This window comes from Bombus terrestris, chromosome 15 (genome assembly GCF_910591885.1).
Source record: "Bombus terrestris chromosome 15, iyBomTerr1.2, whole genome shotgun sequence".
Classification (NCBI taxonomy): domain Eukaryota; kingdom Metazoa; phylum Arthropoda; class Insecta; order Hymenoptera; family Apidae; genus Bombus; species Bombus terrestris.
The window spans coordinates 5,815,540-5,836,120 of NC_063283.1; the positions used below are offsets into that span (position 1 = coordinate 5,815,540).

The 20,581-nt window shown below is 37.7% G+C and overlaps 1 protein-coding gene and 1 long non-coding RNA gene across 6 annotated transcripts in view; one reads left to right on the top strand and one right to left on the bottom strand.

Moving 5' to 3' along the window:
- LOC100643345 (fibroblast growth factor receptor homolog 1) overlaps window positions 1–20,581 on the top strand; it is a 110,595-nt gene that overhangs the window by 70,585 nt on the left and 19,429 nt on the right. For all 5 annotated transcript variants that reach the window (XM_012317326.3, XM_012317327.3, XM_048412700.1 and 2 more), the window contains one exon: window positions 4,728–4,866. In XM_012317326.3, coding sequence (XP_012172716.1) covers window positions 4,764–4,866 — 103 coding nt within the window. In that variant the 5' untranslated portion in view covers window positions 4,728–4,763. Of the gene's footprint in view, window positions 1–4,727; window positions 4,867–20,581 lie in introns of those variants that run through there.
- LOC125386428 lies at window positions 7,207–10,567 on the bottom strand. The gene is made up of 2 exons (XR_007226565.1): window positions 8,670–10,567; window positions 7,207–8,480 (listed from the first exon to the last, which is right to left on the bottom strand). It is a non-coding gene; the product is annotated as an uncharacterized LOC125386428 (long non-coding RNA).

The window sequence follows — 20,581 nt, forward strand, 5'->3', positions numbered from 1 at the left end:
ATAATACGAACCACCGACGAAACAATAGCACATAGAACTTTATTACACGGTTCGTGTCAGAACGTAGCTTAACGTGTAGCCTGGCGAGGTGCAGTTCATCGCGCGCAATTTGCAACGTGTAAGTATAAATACTTGACGGTGAACGGTTCAACTCTCAGGAATAGACGCTCTGAACGCGTTACATACAATGTGTCTTTTCGCCTAACGAGCACGAAGCAATGGGTAGCGCGAGTAAATCTGCTTTCGGAATTTAACGCTTGAAAATGGTGGTTTATGCGTTTCCGGATGTCGTTAATGCAACTCTTGCGAACCCTAGGATGACCAGTCTTTATAATATGTCTACTAAACGAGCAACATGATTTTTCTCACTCGACGACATATGTTTGAATCTCCGAATAATTCTCAATCACCTTAGAATATTCGCTGACTGATTTGTTTGGTATTTCGTTGGTCGTTAACGTTTGGCGTACAATGACGGACTCCTTGTTGCGATTGTGCTTTATGGCCGTGGTTTTAGCTAGGACGAAATCGGAAGCCAGGTTGAATTATTACGAATTGTCTGTACTTTTCGCGAGATGCAGTGGCTTACGAAAGTGTTCGAACATTTTAGAAACTCTTTACGCGTTATAGGAAACAATTGTTGAGATTGGGAAAATCTTTTTGATCTGAGAATATACAGTACATCGAAGTCCATCCACGATATTTGGCAGTAGAAAGTGTTTCACATTGATTGTACTTTTAGGGCTACTAATTTCTCGCTGATCGTGTACAACTTCTGTCTATATTTTCGAATTGGTTTCGAAAGTTTTATTATTGTAAGGACGATAGTCGTGTCTCGTTACAGAGCTCGTGAAATTTCACAAAAATTTGGATACAACGCTCGTGATGTATTGGTAGAAAAGAATGGTAAGTCTTGGAATATTTTCTCGTTCTAATAGAAAGAGTTTCCAAAATATCGCGCTATTAGCTGAAAAATAAAGATAGAATTTATGTTACGTAAGAAAAGAGAGCCGAAGCACGCAACTGAATGTCGCTGTTCGAACGTTTATTCGGAAAAATTCAAAAATATTTATCGCTAGACTGCGGATGTTTATGCAAGGACATATTTTAATATATTTGCATATGGCATATGTTTTGCATAGTATTTTAGTTGTTAAGCATACGCACATATATTATGTTAAATATGTATTTATTTCATATTCATCTCATCGTGTTTCATTGCTATCATAGATGACTAGCTATAATGTATAGTGTGTGCGTAACATCGGACAACCGCTTCGACGCTGGATTCTGCACACGAGAACCATGAGAAAGGTTTATATAAATATACGTCTTATTTGATCTTGTTTTCCAGTTATAGCGAGCTTCTTCTTAAGCAAAGAATTTACATTACATCTGCATACCTGCAGGTTCAAGGGATGTTCAAAGTGACGTGCTTACATCCGAACAGAAAACAAAACTGGAGTCTTGTTCGTCGCTTTTATCACTTTTATCGTTGACTCTCTTACTACTTACGTTTCACCAGGTATTGTTCGTTAACTATCGAGTTGCCTTTGTAAATAGATAGCGAATTATTTCTATATAACATAAATGTTTGTATAAAACGTAGCTTCATGTGTAGAATCCAACGCCGAAACGGTTCACCTTGTATAATTATAAAATATATATGCATTGTATTAGAAATTAGCTTCCACTACTTGTCGGCTACTAATACACGGAAGAGTTTCTGAGCTGAATTTTTACGAATAAAATTCCCTCTAATAATAATATTTCTCGTACTAGCAGCTAGTCAGCTGATTTTTCATGACGAAGGATATTGATTTATAAGAAGGTTCGATTTCAGAACAAACACGATCGATGAACAATAACTATCGTGTTGCTTGACCTCTACCAAGCATGCCAGCGCGTACAGCTCAGATGCCGGGCTATTTCTCAGCTTCTACGAAACGAATCGAGATGATACATACCCCATTTTCTTTGCCGGGCAGTAAGCTATTCAACAGAGAAAACCCCATCAAGATCTATTGAATAGCTTTTACGTGATGCGAGTACAGACAGACAGACAAAAGTTCTAAAAATTAGTCTTCTCGACTTCATAGCTTATAAGCTGTTCTCGCATCACTGTTCTCTTTTTTTTATTTTATTCGATATACAGGCACAACCCTTCTACTGTTTTATACTATACGTACATGGACTATTCGATGTATAGATGCAGCTCTTCTACTGTTTTGTTATATCTGTATAGACTATTCAATGTATAGATCGATCAAAGTATAAACACAATCTTAATACTATTTTATTATCTATAACAATAATCTTACATTATTGTTTACCATTTGTTATATAGAATAATCTATATATAAATTATTCAGTGTAAAGATACAAACCTTCCACGGTACTTTTACTATACGTACGTGTAAATTATTCGATATACAGACACAAACCTTCTAGTGTTTTATATTATACGTATATAGATTATTCAATGTATAAACACAGCTCTTGTGTTATTTTATTATATGTATATGTAAATCGTTCAAAGTATAAACACAATCTATTATTTTATTATCTATAACAATAATCTGTTATATTATTCACTATTTGTTATATAGAATAATCTATATATAAATTATTCAGTGTAAACATACAAACCTCCCACGGTAATATTACTATATATACGTGTAAATTATTTGGTATACAGACACAACCCTTCTACTGCTTTATATTATACGTGTATAGACTATTCAATGTATAAACACAGCTTTTGTGTTATTTTATTATATGTATATGTAAATCGTTCAATATATAGACACAATCCTTCTACTATTTTATTATCTATAACAATAATGTTATATTATTGTTTACCATTTGTTATATAGAATAATCTATATACAAATTATTCAGTGTAGGGACACAACCCTTCTACTGTTTTATTATATATATTTAGATCATTCAATATATAGATAAAACCCTTCTGTTTTATTATACATATAAATTGTTCAATGTGGAAAGACAATGTACAACCCTTCCACCGTTTCATATATTCTTTTTTGTTCTTTACTTCTATCTTTTATTTCAATTACGTCGTTTATTTACACGTATAGATCATTCAACGCACAGCCACAATTCTTCTATCGTATTTGTTTCATCGTATGCATAGAGGTACAAATGAAACAACAAGTATAGAACAAGTGAAAACGTAGATGGACACGGTTCTAAAAAGAGGATCCCGTTTCGCCTGAAATATATTTAGCTACGTCGCCTCATCATTTAAAAATTTAATTAAAAATCAAGCTTCTCAGAAACGTAGCTCACGTTCTCTAGAAACCAAGTTCTCCATTACACGTTCCCCCGAGCCTAATCTGAAGAAACTACGAGCAACAGATCCCGCGAGGTTGCGGCCGAAGAGCGAGTTGGTTATGGTGCAACGTGGTTGATCTATGGGGTCGAGTGCAAGGATGCACGCCGGACGTGTTCTGGCGTTCGAAATCCTCTGACACGGCCATGTGTTCCTTTTCTAGCCCGACGCTGGCGATAGTGCAGTCTATTATACTTTATGGGAAAGACACCGTGCATCCCGATAGTACTCCATAAAGCGTCCCGTCGTTTTCGATCGGATTTATGACGATTCGCCACACGCGCCGCTTCGCCGAGAAGGGAAAAAGAATAGAAGAAAGAAAAGAAAACGAAAATGGAAAGACGCGATTCCGTGATGTTACTTTATGGGACCCCTTGTAAACCGGTCCGATGGTTACTTTTAAACACCTCTATTTATTAAAGAACCAGGTTGCCCAACGATTTTTGTCGATCGTTTTCGAAGGATTTGGCGAGTGTGTAGGCGCTACGGTGTTCCTCGTTTTGCTTTTGCTTTTCGTAGTTTTCTTTTCCTCTGCTGTTCGATGCGCAGGTTTCGTCCGCAGGTTTCGTTCCATTTGGAACAGTGGTTGTTTGTTTGTGCTGGGCATTAGGAGTTTGTAGTTTGATAGCAGCTAATTAATTGTCGGCCATTAGGAGTTTGTTGTTAGATAAGAGGCGCTAGGAATTTGGGCACAGCTACAGGAGGTTTGGAGTGGAAATTGTTGGACGTTACGATGCCCACCAAAAGTATTTACGTGTACGCTTAATCTTTGATACAGTGTATCTTTCTTTCGTATCAAATTTTTCTAGTGAAATTATTGACAAATAATGCCAACTTTGATATACTTGGACTCAATTATCATGCAAATGCAATATTATGCAAATACTTTTTATAGTATGGAATTGTTGGAAAAGGAAAATTTTCACAATGTATGAATTCTAAAACTGCTCTGTCGTAAATAATGGAGAGTATAATTTATTTATTGTATTCTTTCCCTATACAGCGATTAAAAAATAGAAATCCTAATTTTCGATTAAAATCGATTTTAAAAAGTAGAAATCCTAATTAATACCATAGCTACCAAAATGATCACAACGACTGATTTTGAAATAAAAATTTGATCTTCATAGAAATTTGACGTTCGACGCTCGAGACAAACAGTATCGTTTCGAAGTATTCGAATGACATTTCGTCAAACGTATGGAAGAAACTTATCATCAAATAAGATTTCATTGTTAAATAAGAAAATATCTTTCTTACGTTGTAAAACAGGTCGAACTACTCGAAACACCAAGTCGAACGAAACTACTCGAAACGATGAACTGGATTAACAAATGGATTAGCGGATTAACAAATGTGTTTTCTGTTGCAGAAAGTCATCGATGCCGCGCCACTAGATATTCGTATTATGGTCGAAGCAGTCGGGATGGCGATCGTGAAATGTCTTATCGTTGGGATACTCCTGATGTTGGAGATCGATCGAACTACCCAAGGACAGCTGGTTCGACTAGGTGAGAACTTATAATCGCGCTGGCTCGTACACGATTTACCCGTGTAACATGGCACGAGCGGATTTTTCTGATAGCTTTATAAAGATTTTATCTAATATTATACGTTATACTACACTGCCAGACACGTATATCATTTACATGCTATAGTTATTTATATTTACAACGATCCACATCCTTGTATTATAATATACGACGGAGTGTGTGCTACGAGAACGTCGATTAACGACCTGAACGACCATTAATGCACCATTTAACGATCATCTGTTATTGAAAATTGAAACGAGCCTGTAATTAGCCGATTCGAAATGTATTAAATGAAAAATCGTAAAGTAAATACGACAACTAAGCACGCACGTACTTTACGTGGTACAACGACCTCGGAAAGAATTTCTATTTCAAGAATAACCCCATAAAGGAAGGGAAAAGCGTTAAAAGCGAAGCACGAAGTGAAAAATTGCTGGAATCACGCGGATAGCGATCGTCGTCGCGATTCCACGCAGGATGAAAGGCGAAAAATGCTAAAAATACACGGAAACCGCCGGAGGATTCGTTTTCGTCGGCGAACGCGATTAAGTGTAACGGTCGAACGTTTACTTTCCTCGTCTCTTCTCGGCTACTAAATTTCTCCGCCTCTCTTCATCCAACTTTCGCACATCTACAAACGTCTACAAACTTGTAGAAACACCTAACAACGTCGTTCTTCTACGCTCCCTTGAACCCTTTCCAGACTAATACCACGAGTTTCGAGATAATATTTTCAAAGATCGTTGGATTATTACGATCTTTCTCGACAACACTCAGGCCAATCGGAGAACAGAGCCACGTGTTCTATTTAAAAAATTCTCCTTACGAATTCCTTTCTCAGCGAAGTATAACCCGTCGTATCGCTGCGTGTGAAACAAAGATCCGTGTTGATAGGGAAGAGACTTTGGATTTGTCAGAGGATCAACAAATTTTGGCGATATTTTCACTTGTAACGAAAGAGAGTCGTAAGAGGGCGAAAGAAAAAGGAACTTCGAGACACGAGGGTGAAATAGGTGGAACTGGATGGAAGAGGAACGTAAAAGAAAGAAATGGAGGGAAGATCGGAGGGAGGAAGGACTTGGGAAATATTCGAGGATGATGGAAGATGACGGGTCTCGATCGTAAGAAAGTCTATCGTACAGCTTCTTCGCGCCAGAGTATTTTTAATTCCGCTCGTTCGAGCAGGAGGAAGCAATTTTCTCGTCTGGAGCGTCGAAAGAACTGGAAAATCGTATCTTCGATCTGTCCGCGCACCCTCGAAAAATCAAAAATTAGGTTCCTTTGAAAAAAAGAAAAAGGGTGTACGGATGTATTCTACCGAAGAAAAGGCTGGAAAGAATTGCCCTGAAAAATTCACCCTAAACACGCAGCTCAGTTGTCCCAAACGTTGGTCAAAAAGAAAAAAAAGGAAGAAGAAAGATTGGTGAAGGAACAAAGGTTAGTCATTATTGCGAGCTTTTCTTTCAACGAGTGCTCATCGACTGCTCGTACCTCCGTCATCGGACTTTTTTCGGTCGTTGGAACGCGGTGAAAGAGGTACAGGCCTTAGCCATATGCTACGTGGTGGAATTTTGAGAAATCAACGTGTCGAAACCGAACCCATAAGCGTATGTGACTCTTTGTCCATCTTGAATCTTGGCTCTTTTCCAGTCACGTAATTTCTAGCCCATACCAGGAATTAAGGCTACAATTTTATTAACGCAGCATTGTCCTAGAAAAATGTATTCTCCTTCGAATTTACGTTCTGCTTATGTCTAACAGTTGACGATACAACTTACAAATAATCGCGATTCTCACTGGAAACATGGATCGATCGAATGAGATTTCTCTGTCAATTTACGTTATCTTCTGTTTGTGAAATTAAAATAGAAAAGTAAAAAAAGAAAACGTTGTTCGTTCGTGAAAGAACGAAGCGCTGATTTGGAGATTGAAAATCGAATGGTTCGGAGGTTCTGACGTTTCAGAGGTTCAGAGGAGTCTGTGACGGCTAGACAGACGATTCATGAGCGAATAGAGTATTTTTAAAACGTAAAAAGGGGATAGAAGGCAGACGAAAATAAAAGACAAAGTCTTTTTTAGAGGTTGGCGAGAAATTCCATTTACGAGCTATGGCAAAGTCACGGGGATTTTTCTCCACTTGAAAATATCCTCAACATTGTCCCGTTTTTCTAGACAACTGTTCGATCGATAGGACCAATGGAAAATGTAACGATTATCTGAGTTTTCCTCGATCCGGAATTTTTCACGAAACCATAGCACGTGAAAGTATAGAGAATTCAATTTCCATGGATTCTTAAAATTATGAATCATGCGAAATTCTGAATCAATTTATATTTATTTCATATACCATGACAGATAGGATTTTGAAAATTATAAGCAGAAGGTTATTAACGAAATCTCAACTGGAAGTCTCCGGTATCGTAAAATTATATTTATTCGGAAACAAACCGTAAATTCTAAGTAACATTAAAAGTAAATAACACGACGAAATCGATCGATTAAATAACGCCTAATCTTGTCGATGATCTTATCGTAACTATGGAGCATATGTATGTAGCGCGTATCTTGATTGATGAGAAATTATACGCAATATCGTTGAGTAAACTTGTGGAAAATAAAAATTCATTTTACTAGATAAGAATCGTTACAGAAAATCTCACATTTATTTTCGTATTTGTTTAACTCGAATCAGTTTGGGTCTCGTCGCTTGTTATCTCGATGTTTCGACGAATTATCGTGTCGACGATCGAGATCGAAGGTAAATTTGAATTTTTACATTCAGACATTCGAATTTGAATATTTGCTTGCATTTTCGATTATGTCCATTTCGAACATTTGAATGTTTCAATTTGGAGTTTGAATTCCACTTGAATATTTCAAGCTTCGTTCTCCATTCTGTCGATCTAAATTTCTAGGCTACAATTTCTCTGAATTGAAGTTCGCATTGTTAATCGAAGATATTCGGGCGTCGTCTTATTCAAAACCTACAATCTCGTTCCATAACTTTACAGGAGGTAATAACTTTTCAAGAATATACAAATGTTAATAAAGACTGTGGAAAATCAAATATAATTCATCCAAAACTCGTAACTTTTTCCCTCGAGTGCCTAGGTTCCTTTGAAATTAAATGATAACGTAAAACTCCTCTGATCTTCTCAATTCTCTTAATTTACTAAAATTCATTTCTATTGTAAAATCTAACTGAATTAAAATTAATATTGAACATAATATTGAACATAATTAAATTTACATCAATATGATCGTTGGCCAACAGCGCCAGAAATTTAATGTTTATTACAATAACAAATTAAATATCAAAGAACACGGCGATATAAAAATATCAAAAACTCCAAAATTCAGTCTAAAATTCGCTTTTGCTCTAAAACCTAACTGAATTAAAATGGACAAGCTTGATCAACTATATAAAATTAATATTGAACATAATTAAATTTACATCAATATAATCGTTGACCAATAGCGCCAGAAATTTAATGTTTATTACAATAATAAATTAAATATCAAAGAGCACGGCGATATAAAAATATCAAAAACTCCAAAATTCAGTCTAAAATTCGCTTTTGCTCTAAAACCTAACTGAATTAAAATTAATATTGAACATAATATTGAACATAATTAAATTTACATCAATATGATCGTTGGCCAACAGCGCCAGAAATGTAATGTTTATTACAATAACAAATTAAATATCAAAGAACACGGCGATATAAAAATATCAAAAACTCCAAAATTCAGTCTAAAATTCGCTTTTGCTCTGAAACCTAACTGAATTAAAATGGACAAGCTTGATCAACTATAATAAAATTAATATTGAACATAATTAAATTTATATCAATATAATCGTTGGCCAACAACGCCAGAAATTTAATGTTTATTACAATAATAAATTAAATATCAAAGAACGCGACAAAGATATTTTGAAAATTCCAAAATTCAGCTACATAGAACTTAGAACGTAACTCTTAATGAATTCGTTTCGTTAGCCTGCGCCTCCATTACCGAATTCCATTAAGGTTTCCACGCAACAATGGAAACGTCAGTTTCTAGGAAGCTGGTCAAAGTCGAATTTCACTGGCCGACCGATGGAAAACACGACAACATCTGGTGAACAGATTCCGATGCGGGTTCTACGCGTCCTATTAAACGCTTTCTCCAAACGGTATTTTACTGGAAGCCGTCGTTTCCTTGGAATTTCCGGCAATTGCACACGTGCGATCGTTAATAAGTAAAGCAATAAAGAGGCGTTGCTTGCTAAAGGACTAACTACCGACTACCTGAGAACCTCCAGTTATTTTATGATCATTCCTACGTGGTAGAAATCTCGAAACGTGCGTACTTGCTTCCGTAGGCTATTTAAAGGAAATATTCACTTCTTTTACTCTTCCTACTCTTAGATTTACGTAGATTGTTTTTGTATCGTTGCTGTTCATGCAGTGTGATTATCCTCGTATCATGTAAACGACAGCGTTGGAAGCGTCAGAATTTTTCCAACACGGTTTCAAAATCTTTTCGAGATTGTAAGAAATCTTCGAAAATAATCGTAAGATCCTTTAAAAACTCTGAAAAATCTTCGCAAGTTTCATGCCTTCCATGTTTGCTTTGCCTAAATCAATCTTCCAAAATTCCTTAAAATCACTTCAAGAGTCCTTTGGAGGGTGTTTTGAACACGTCCAACATTTTTCTAAATATTTACAATTTTCTATTCTCCTCACATTTACGTGGATTCTTTTCCTATCGTTGTTCATATACTGGTTATCTGCATATCATGCGAGAGCAACATCTGTGCAAGCGTCGGAATCCTTTCAAAATAGTTCGAAGATCCCTTGGAAAATGTAAAAAATCAGAACCTTTGCATGTTCCGTGTTTGCTTCGCCTAAATCAATCCAAAATTCTTTAAAAACACTTCGAAACTCGCTTAAAAACTGTTTTACACACGTGCGAAATCACTTTGGAAACTCTTCCAAATCTCTCTCAGACGTGTCTCCAAATTTCCACCGCTCCGTTCCCCATTTTTCTACGTTCGAAGCAATTTGAAATTATCGCAGAAGCCTCGCCTAAAAACCTCGCTAAAAGGAAACCTCTTCAAACTTCAAATTTTCCACAAAAATTTTGTTTCAAACTCCACGATTCTACGTATAAACCAATTTAATGTAATTCCAAAACCTCTGCAAACTTGTAGTTTTTACCGCCAGTCTCTGCCCACCTGGCGTCGATCCGAATGAAATTACCGAAAACGATGTTCCAGCCAGCCAATTCTTCGTCTTTCGACTCGCACAGCCGGATAGAATCGGGCTAAATTCGACGTAAACGCGACAACGAGTAAAAAGAGAGAGGAGTAGACGTAACGACGAAGAACGAATGGAAACGGGCGAAATCAGGACGCGACCGGTGAATTTACTTTCCGGCAAGTGAATTTATTGATAACCGGCCGAAACGCTCGCGTTGCAACGATCCATATATATGTGTATTATTATGATTGAGCTCAATTGTCCAATTGGCCGGTCATTGAATGCCATATGCGCGGGCCAGGCTCGGCCCGTTATTAGCGGCCCGTCGTCCACATGGAATAATAATTCTCAACCCGACGTCGGCCGCGTTTCCACGGGCCCGACCAGGGCCGTGTGCCACGTATTCTTCTCGCGCTGCGAAATTGAGAGCCTCTGCCAATCCTTTGTCTATTAAATGTATTCAACAGGGTAATAGCGGCTGACATTACCAATTGGACAATGAAAGAGATGGCAGCGTAGCGCGATTTCTAAAGGGGGATCCGCTCAACGCCAGCGAGGATTTTTCGACAGGAGCCAATCTTCTTGATGACAGAATCCATGTTTGTCTTTCGTTTTAACAGCCACGATCAATCTCAGAGAAGTTTTGCAAAATGCAACGATATGGTTAACGAGGAGGATGATACCTGGTTGCTTGGAAATTTCGTATCTCGGAGGGTTGGCCTGAGAGAAATTTCGCTCAGAATGATATTGCCAATGGAAAGTATACATTTGTCCGTCGTTCGGAGATCTAGTTTCTACGAGAATTATCAAAATATTAATATCGAATATGAAACTCTGTTGTTTGAAAATGTTCAGTTCTTCGATATCTACGACTCATCTTCATCTTGCACATCTTATTTGCATGTTGAGAGATTCGGTGTAGAAGAACCCTGGCGTGAAATTACTTCAACTGAGAATATCGTCAACGTATCTGTAATATCCCTGTTTCTGTGTACTCCAAAAAGGAAGAATACCGATCTTCGCGATGGTTTACTTCAGCAGAAATATATCTGAAAAGATTGAACGCTCCTTTACGATGCGAAAAAGGAAAAGGTGATAGTACCCAGTCTCGAGCGACGATTCCACTTACTTCAACGACAATACATGCACGAAATTTATCCTACACGACGAAACAAACGTTGCTGTTCGCATTTAGTTATTTTAGCAAGCACTCGACCAAGGCTTTAATCACTGCCTCCATACTGCATCCAAATATAATCCATAGCAGCCAATGAGCAGACATGCTTAACGCACAACTCGTGACTGAAGAAGGAGCCAGGCAAAAGCGTACGCAGTGAAAGAAGCATACTTGACCTCGGCCAAAGCCGTTGCAGCTTAATTACGATTGTCTGGCATCGAAGCGGGGCTGCGTACACTCATTAAGATAGCAGCCGGTCTTGAGCAGTGTCCCTTAATCTCTCGAAAGGGATCATCCTTTTTAAGGTATAATTATGCAGCCGGGATAGGCTGTTTCTCTGTCTGTTCGTTTTGTACCTGAAACAGCCCAGTGAGCCAGTTGAATCTCCCGCCGTCAAACCATCCAACGTTTCTATCTGTCAGGCCGTGCCTATCCTTTTTTTCATTCGAGTATCGTTCTATCCGCGCTGTTGTTTTATATCAAAGAGACAGGAGGAGGCCCCTCGAGACCAGCGTGGAATCTTAATTAGAACGTCCGAGTCGTCTGGAAACAGGACACGAATTCGACTATCTCTTCCAACTAAATAGATGCACCCAGTCTTTCGGGCACCTCACGATCTAACCTTGCCCCCTGCCCCTTTTTCCAAACCCTTTGATAGGGTAGTAAGATGCGACAGGATCGCTACGAAAGGGTTCGGTAGAAACATACACCTGTTGTTCTTTCGTGCGTTGATGTTCTTGCTTTCTTCTTTTCTTTCTTATTTTCTAGACTTTGCTCGCCACACATTATGGTAAAGGGTCGTCGTTCAAGGTGAAGGATTATTGGGTGAGGAGGAAGAGAGAAGAAGAGAAGGTTCAAGGGGGTGGATCAGGAGAATTTGGAGAGGTGGTCTCTGATGATGGGAAAAAAGTAAATTATCGAGAAGCAGAGTCGATTTTAGGAAGATGATATTTGATGGGAATTATGAACCTTAAATTGTACTTTTCCTGACAATTAATTAGCACGGTATCTTATACCTTTTGTCTCATAACGAGTCAAATTATATTGTATTTCTATATTTTTATGCAGACTACGAATCTTAAATTAGAGATGCATTGCTCGGAAAAGTTGTTGATACAGTATCAGATTAAACAATTTTCCCATATCTAGCAACGATTAGTTAACTTTCCTCGACTTAGAAATATCTATGTTTCGAGATGTGTCTCATAGACAAAGTTTTCTTTATCGTCTAATCCTTCGTGCTGGCAAATTTACCAAAACGTTTTTATTACTTTGCCCTAATCTACTTAAATCTGAGAGAATTCTGAAGCGCTTATCGACGCTTCCACTTTACTCGTTCGTTAAGACAACAATTAAGAAGATAGGGAAATCAGAGGTGAACCGTGCGAACTAACTCGTTAAGTAGACTTAGAGCTAATGGTAATTGGTTGTCAAGCAAGGCAACCTTGCACAGGGAATACATATGTAAATTATAGGGGTTGGTTGAGGTATTCAGATTGATGGCACTGATGAAATTGAAATGGAAATGGAAAGCATTCGATGCTTCATTGGCCTGGGCACATTGGTTCGAACGTAGAATATGTAAATTAAATAAAATTGTAAAACATACTCAATAGAGACGTTATATATATAATACATACAATTTGAGTGAAATTGGAGCAACGTTGATGGTAGGTGATATTTCATTGTCGAATAAGAATGGTAAATGGACATTTAAATTTTGAGAAGATCGAAAGTTTTTGATATTCAGATTTACGAGGGCACGAAATTATTTCAGATCAAATATCAAAGATTTCGAACAACAACGAATTGAATTCCTGTTGTGATTCTATACGAGTAATATTTATTTGAAAGAAATTATCGCAGAGGAGATATGATGGAAAAAAATAAGAAGATAAAGATAAAATAGAAACGACTCAACCTTTTCCTTGTTTATTACCCGTGTTTCGCGTGATTCACAAGCGATAATAACACAACTCTCTAGATTATTTAAACGAGAACAATGGTACATGGTAATTAGCCTTGATTGGCGTGAATTTTACAATCTCGTATTATCGACGACGTCAAAACGCAGAAAATATTATTTCGTCAGAACGATAAACCGTGTTAATATCGTTCAGCGAAGAAAAGCGAGCTCATAAAAGGATTGTACGATCGTTTTCCCCTTGTCAAGAATTAACACGATCTTTATAATCCGCTTGACGCATCAATTAATCCTTCTCGATCTTAAATTTCATCCGAACGTGTAGCTCTTACAGCGTCGAAACGCAAGAAATTATTTCGTCAGCAGACGTAATTGATCCTATTGTTCCTTTGGATTTTTAATGTTAAGTTTCGATTTTTACCACACGACCCATGTTTGCTTTTTGACTTGAAACTAACGCGATACTTTGTTGAAAAATGTGTTATTGTATATATCTTCGTTAATCCTCTGTTCTCGATCATCAGTCGATACATCTAAACGAAAGTCGAGAAGGAAAGTATTTTCCTCCAAATTTTTCCTTCCTATATTTTCTACCTTTGCTCACATAATTATTTATCGAGCATTTGCGAGCTCATCAAGTCACCGTTTACAACAAAGAAGCAACCTTGGAAAATATACATTTCCACGTTAAAATCACATACATATGAAAGAACAAATTTTCCCTCTTTTAAACTGATGAAACAATACGAAGAATAAATTCAAGATATAATATAAAGATAAAGCAAAAAGAAATTGAAATCATACACATTATCGCGCAATTCGTGTAGTTCTCACTTTTAAAACCACACATAAAATAATGCCAAAGTCAAATTCAAAATATCGCATAGAAATAAAACAGGAAGATAGAAATAGTTGAAACAAACTTCACGAAAAAGATTTCAAAAACATCCCTGTCAAAATTTAATAATGATAATTAACCAATTAACTAACCCCAGAACCTTTTACCTCCACGTGCAAGTAGACCTTCCCTCGCACGATACTCAGAAGCTAATTTCTCGTCGCACACCCCAATATCAATTTCCACCCTCCTTCAATATCAACCTCGAAAGGGATAAATTCTTCGAGTTTATCGGCTCGTGTAACGTTCTAGTGGCCAGATTAATTCGTCTCCGGTCGTTCTAATTTTTCACCTCGACTCGAGGAACAAAGAGCTCGTACAAAAGGGGGTAACAGAGAATTCGATGGCTCGCCGTGGTTTCGGATTACGGCGATCCCACGCGGTTAGATCGTATCTCAATCGTCTTAATCCGACGATCTGACCCAGAGAAGGCTCTTTTTCGCGTTCCACTAGCCGATGTACCAACCGGATTGAGTGTACGGTATTAATTCTACAAAGCGGGAACACGATACCCTTTCTTGAATCTTTTTCCTGCCTCCCCGCCGCCTTTTTTCTCGCGGAACCAGTGGATCGATCGTCGAGCTTCTGCGTCCTTTCCGACTAAATCACTTTCGTCGTTTCGGCAACGACGCGTTGAAGTGACGCGTTAATTGGTCTAGCAATTAACGAAATTGTGAATTAGTCGCAGAGAGAAAGAATTTAGAAGATTTACTCGAAAACAGGTTTCACCGTTCGTCATTTGCATCTTTTGGTCTTGAAACTGTTTACGTACAAGATTGCACGCATCTTCCATCTCATCGCGTCGAAAGTACAGACCGGTGTACAGGTCGCAACGAAACGCACGTGAGGCCCACTTTGGGAGCTGATTTCGGAGCTAAAAACTATTTTTACTTATTATTATATTACTATTATTTTTTATATATATATTACTAAATTTATTTTTCTGTCTTTTAATTTTCTGTTTCGATTTTCTGTTGCCTAATTACCTTCGCAGAAGACACTGAAACGTCCGTTTCAAGGCAAACCTGTACACGAGTTCCTGGTGTATCCTGAGTTTGTTAAGAATTTATTGACAAGCTGTACTCCGAAGCTTAGTATTTCAACATTTAGACTAGCTGCTCTGTTAACAAAATTCGTTGTACCCCGTAAACGAAGACAGACAGAGCACAGGTTCGGATGAAGTTTTTCCATTGTCTTTAGGCGTAGAATCAGCTGACGAAGCGAGTCTCGCGCGTTCCGCTACGTCTGATGTATCTTTATTTTCGACTTGAGCAGCCGAGAAACGGACTTGGCTTTCACAGAGCTGCAAAGTGTCTGATTCATATTTCGCCACGCGTATTTATCGAACGCGTTTGGTATCAAGAGATTGCTATAAATATCAATTAGAAATCGATGAAATTGAGATTACAATTAATATAAAATAGTTTGATACGTAATTATTAAAAAATTGGGATTAATTACAGGAAAAAAACACTTGATTCTTTACGGAGAAAATTAGCGATTTGCTAGCAAGGCAATCAATTTTTGCATTCTCATGGATATCGTTCGACACATGGAGATTTTTGCTCTGTCGGATTGTTTGGGCAAAAAAGCAAGTGGAATTTATCTACGACGTCATTAACGATCGATTTAAAGATCGACGAAATAAAAATGTAACGGGCGAAAAATGGGACTCGATGACCTTCGTCCTTTTATCACGAAATTCAAAAACGAAATATCATCGCGATATGTATTAGGTAGAGAAAGAATCTTTCATAGCTGATAGCAGGCAAGTCAGCGTTTCAAATAATTCCCAGCTCTCTGCTAATGATTCTCGTTATGTTACGCGATCTACCTTTAGCTTATTTCTATCGAAATCCAATAAATCCTCTGCCCTGACAACCCTGCTACCATTTTAAGCGATGTAATTACCTTTCAGATATAAATCTTTGCGATTCAATCCGCCGCTTTTCTCGATACCAATAAACCAGCTACTGAGAGGCGCTTCAGTTGAATGCAGCAGCTTCTAAGGAACGAGGAGTCTGAGATAAGCGAGAACAGCTTCTGCCTGGAAGGTGGCAAAGGGGCGTGCAATTAAAGCAACATAAATCACCAAGCTGTCCTCTAGCTAGCCCTACGATAGTTATATCTCGTTATAGCTCGACTCCTGGCTATTTTCGAAGCAAATCGCTTTCAAACACGTTCCTTTTGCCACACGCTTAAGAGATGATCTTCAAACTTGATTTTACGTTCAGTCAGAGTATTTGTGTTTAGTGATCATTGATTTATTTGGAAATTATCCAGATAAGAAGAACGTTAAACGTGGCACAGAATATATAGTGGCATTTATCTGTAGCAAGTTCTTATATAATTTGTTTCTTTGTCGACGATAGAACGCTTGGCAAGTGGTCGAATTTTGCGTTCAAAATTCCCTTCGTTTCCAGTTACTTCTCCTTACACCGTTGTTGAGATTAGCCGTGGCGAGCGGTTTACAAAATATCAACTTTTGTTTTATTCGAAAGGATCTTTTTTCTTTTTTTAAATTGGACCTAACAGGAATAAATAACGAGGTGTATTCTGGATAAAAGTAAAATAAGTAAATAGTATTAAATAATTTCTAGATAATATCTACGAACCTAGAATAATTCCGTAATTAATAACATTAGAAAATTATTATTTTTCGATCGAGTAGCTTCTCTTAAAAGATCGAATAACGTTCCAATGAAAGTTTATTATTATATAATTCGTCAGAGAATTATTCTCCTTTAAAACATTGAGTTATCTTCCCAAGGAATCCAATTGTCTTCTTCCAAGAAATTCACTCCACATCCTACAAAACTGAGTTTACGCCCTCACATCTTTAAACAAACTTAAATAATCTGTAAATTCCCAAGAAATCCAACCATTGTTCCTTCGACAATGTTTCTAATTACAGCTATTTCGAAAAAATCGAATTTCCTTCGGAACCGAATTAATTTGCCGAGAAATGGTCGCGTGTAAATGCCACGACAAAAATCCTACCACTTCGTAGGCGAATAATTTTCGTAACTTGGCGTATTTCGAGACAAGGTGTGTTGTTCACTTTGGTGCGAACGAACTCCACCAAAATCGTAAAACCGAAGAATCATCTATGTATATACTTCGTCAGGATCCCCCTGAAACTGACGAAGTAACGAAACGAAATCGATTCGTTGCCCATCGCTTGTTGATGTTTGTGAGCCAGATGAAAGAACGTGGTTGCACGAGAACTTCTGAATATTTTTGGAGTGCTGTTTACGCGGTTGGATACGCGTTTCGTGGTAACTGCCGTGTCCCTGAACGTTATTTCCAAGTGGTTGCTTTCTAGAATACTCTTTTCATCTCTGACTCGTTTCAAAATTTTATCGATATTACGCTTGGAAAGATTTTATCGAGATTTTACGCTTCTAAAGATTTTATCAAAGGACCGTAAGAAATGTCACCAGCCGCGGCTATCGTCGATTCCCAGTTCAGAATTTCCATTCGAAAAGCAAATTCATCGTTTCAAGAAAATTCTTCATTCCTAGTAGCGGTAGACAATTTTATGCAATTTCATCGACGATCTTCGACTGACGTTTCAATCGATTGCTCTGTCAACGAAACAAACAACCGCGGGGAAAGAAAAATATTACAGTGACCGAGGTTGCAACAGTTCCAAACGCGGAAGAATCGCAAAGGGAAACTGCGCGAAGTTCCCTCGGGAGCCGCGCACCGTGCAGCCTCAAATGGAGAAGATTCTCTTCGAACAGTTCCGCCGTACTTGGCATTGCTTCGTTTTTCCATCTTTCTGTCTCGTGTATTTTTCTTTTTTATCGTCCCGACAAGACACGGAAAATACGACGGTTCTTTCGTTCCGCGTTACGTCGAAAACGTGTTAAGCGAAATCGAAACGGCGTGACGAAGACAATCGTTGCTTGGCATCGACAGCGGCGCGATCCGCAACACGCAAATTTTACGCGGATTTTCTAAAATTTAGATTTTTGGAAATATCGAATACAGGTTTTATTAACGGTTTTATTACGTTAGATGTAAGACGAAATTTTATTTCGATACGGTTGACGCTGTATACTCGTCTCGTAAGATAAAAAATCAGGTGCATTTATGGGAAGTTTAAATATAGGAAAACGCAGAGAATTCGCATAGTGCGCAAAAATATGGGCCGTTTATTTTGAAAGCGGTGTAAGTCTATTTTCCTTCGTTTTGAAATATTGAAGTGTTTGCGCTTCCATCGATTGAAAAATCCTGATAAACATTTACTCGGTTTGTCCGCGTCTCTATGTGTTCAAGCATAGATGTAAATTCGTTATATAAATAGCTTCCTTGAGAATTAAGTAGATGAATATCATTTTTCAGGGACATGAATGGATTTATCAGACTTTTAATCTCTTTTATAAACTTGACAATTTTTTTATGCCAATTTATACCACTTCTGACACAAATTGTACAATTCGTTAAATTTCTATCGCTTAACGTTTCTGTTTTATATTATTTTAGACAAATATCTATACGAAATTAATATCCATTTGAAAATGAATATAATAAAATTAATTATCGCGATGTTATTACGTTAAACTGTAGTAAATATACCAATGTGAGATTCTAATGTTAATTCGAGATTATTCATTGAGAAAAGAAAGCAAGATAACGCCAATATACTTCCTTTGATCTTGGCTTTGCACTTTCATACGACCCGGTATAAGTGTGAAATTATTGTTAATTTAATAATGCTTTGAGCGTAACAATAATTACATTTAATTACAACAATTTACTTGAATCACGCCAGCAGCAATGTAACAAATGTAATAATAATTTCCCAGTATATTAGCGCGTTTAAAACAACTTGTTCCCATTCGTACGTGCAATATTATGTCAGATACAGAGTGTTAGATTATATTCGCTATCATTTGTGTTTGATTATTGGTGCCTCGACTGTTTGGACAGGCTACAGATTACAGGAAATGGACTTGCACCACTTTCAAAACAAATGATCCTGCAATTTCATTTATTAACGAAATTTCAATCGATTACAACGAACGAATGATCTTAACATGCAAATTATAAATTGTTCATGAACAAAAGACGTTCATCTCGCAGTGTAAATTCCTCGATGTTTCCAAAAAGATTAATTTTCAAAATAAAGAAAATCACATCGTCAAAGTCTTGTTCCACTCTGTTGGTGAAAATGTAAACTTCTTTTTTCTTTTTCTTTCTGGCGGACACCTACAGTCGACTAATTGTATCGGATTTTCTTCAGGAACGCGTTAATTATCGACGAATTCGAACTGGCTAGCGCCGATAGAAAATCGGCGGGAAGCACGAAGAAGGGCGGCCCGTTTCAAAAATAGACGCGTGTCTGGTAAACGCGCACAGATTTTGTTTCCACGTTGCTGTTGCATGTTGGCTCACGTGCACGCGCGTTTCCGCCAGCGTGGTGCCGCCGTTTCACGATATATTTGAGGAGATTTAACGCGCCAACTCTAGGCTCCAGCCTATCCACGGAATCCAAGTCGACCGTTCGTCACATCCCGTCGATTTACAATTATCTCGATACAGAGAAGACGCTCGGTAAATTACTTTCGTCATGAATGTTCCATTGGCTCGCGAGAAGAACCACTTTAAGAGCGAAATATATATTTGTGAATTTAATAACACCAGGGTCAGAGCGATATTTATAAATCGCCGGATTTTATATGGACTGGAAATGGATAGGGAACATGCCTGTTCATTGGTCTTTAATTAATGTTTAAGAAAATGTGTAGCCACGCAGCCGTGTTTCCAGCTATCGTTTATTGACTTTTAATTAACGTTTAGGAAAGTGCGTAACCACGCAGCTATATTTGTAACTATCGTTCATTGATTTTTAATTGACATTCAGAAAATAGCGTAACCGTGCAGCTATATTTCTGGCTGTCGTTTATCGGCTTTTGATTAACATTTACGAAAACATGCGCAGCTACGCAGCTATATCTGTAGCTATCGTTCATTGACTTTTAATTAATGTTTAGGAAAATGTGCAACCGTGCAGCCACATTCGTAGCTATCGTTCATTGATTTTTAATTAACATTTAGGAAACAGTGTAGCCGTGCAGCTATATTTCCAGCTGTCGTTTATTGGCTTTCGATTAACATCCGAGAAAACATGCAGCCACGCAGCTACGTCCGTAGCTATCGTTCGTTGATTTTTAATTAATATTTAGGAAAATGTGCAGCCACATTTGTAGCTATCGTTGCGGAGTAACAATCATATCGACGGTGAGAGCATAATATATTTTCACGAGCATTGACTCACCAGAAAATGATGGAATCGTGGAACGCGGCTGAAGTAGATCGAAATACACGTAGATTTTCTGCGCTCAGGCTACGCTGAAACTGTTTGCGGAGCACGTGTATCTGGAACATTGAAACAGTTCGTTAAATTAGTTGAGAAGCAGTCGAGGTGAACTTGTTTT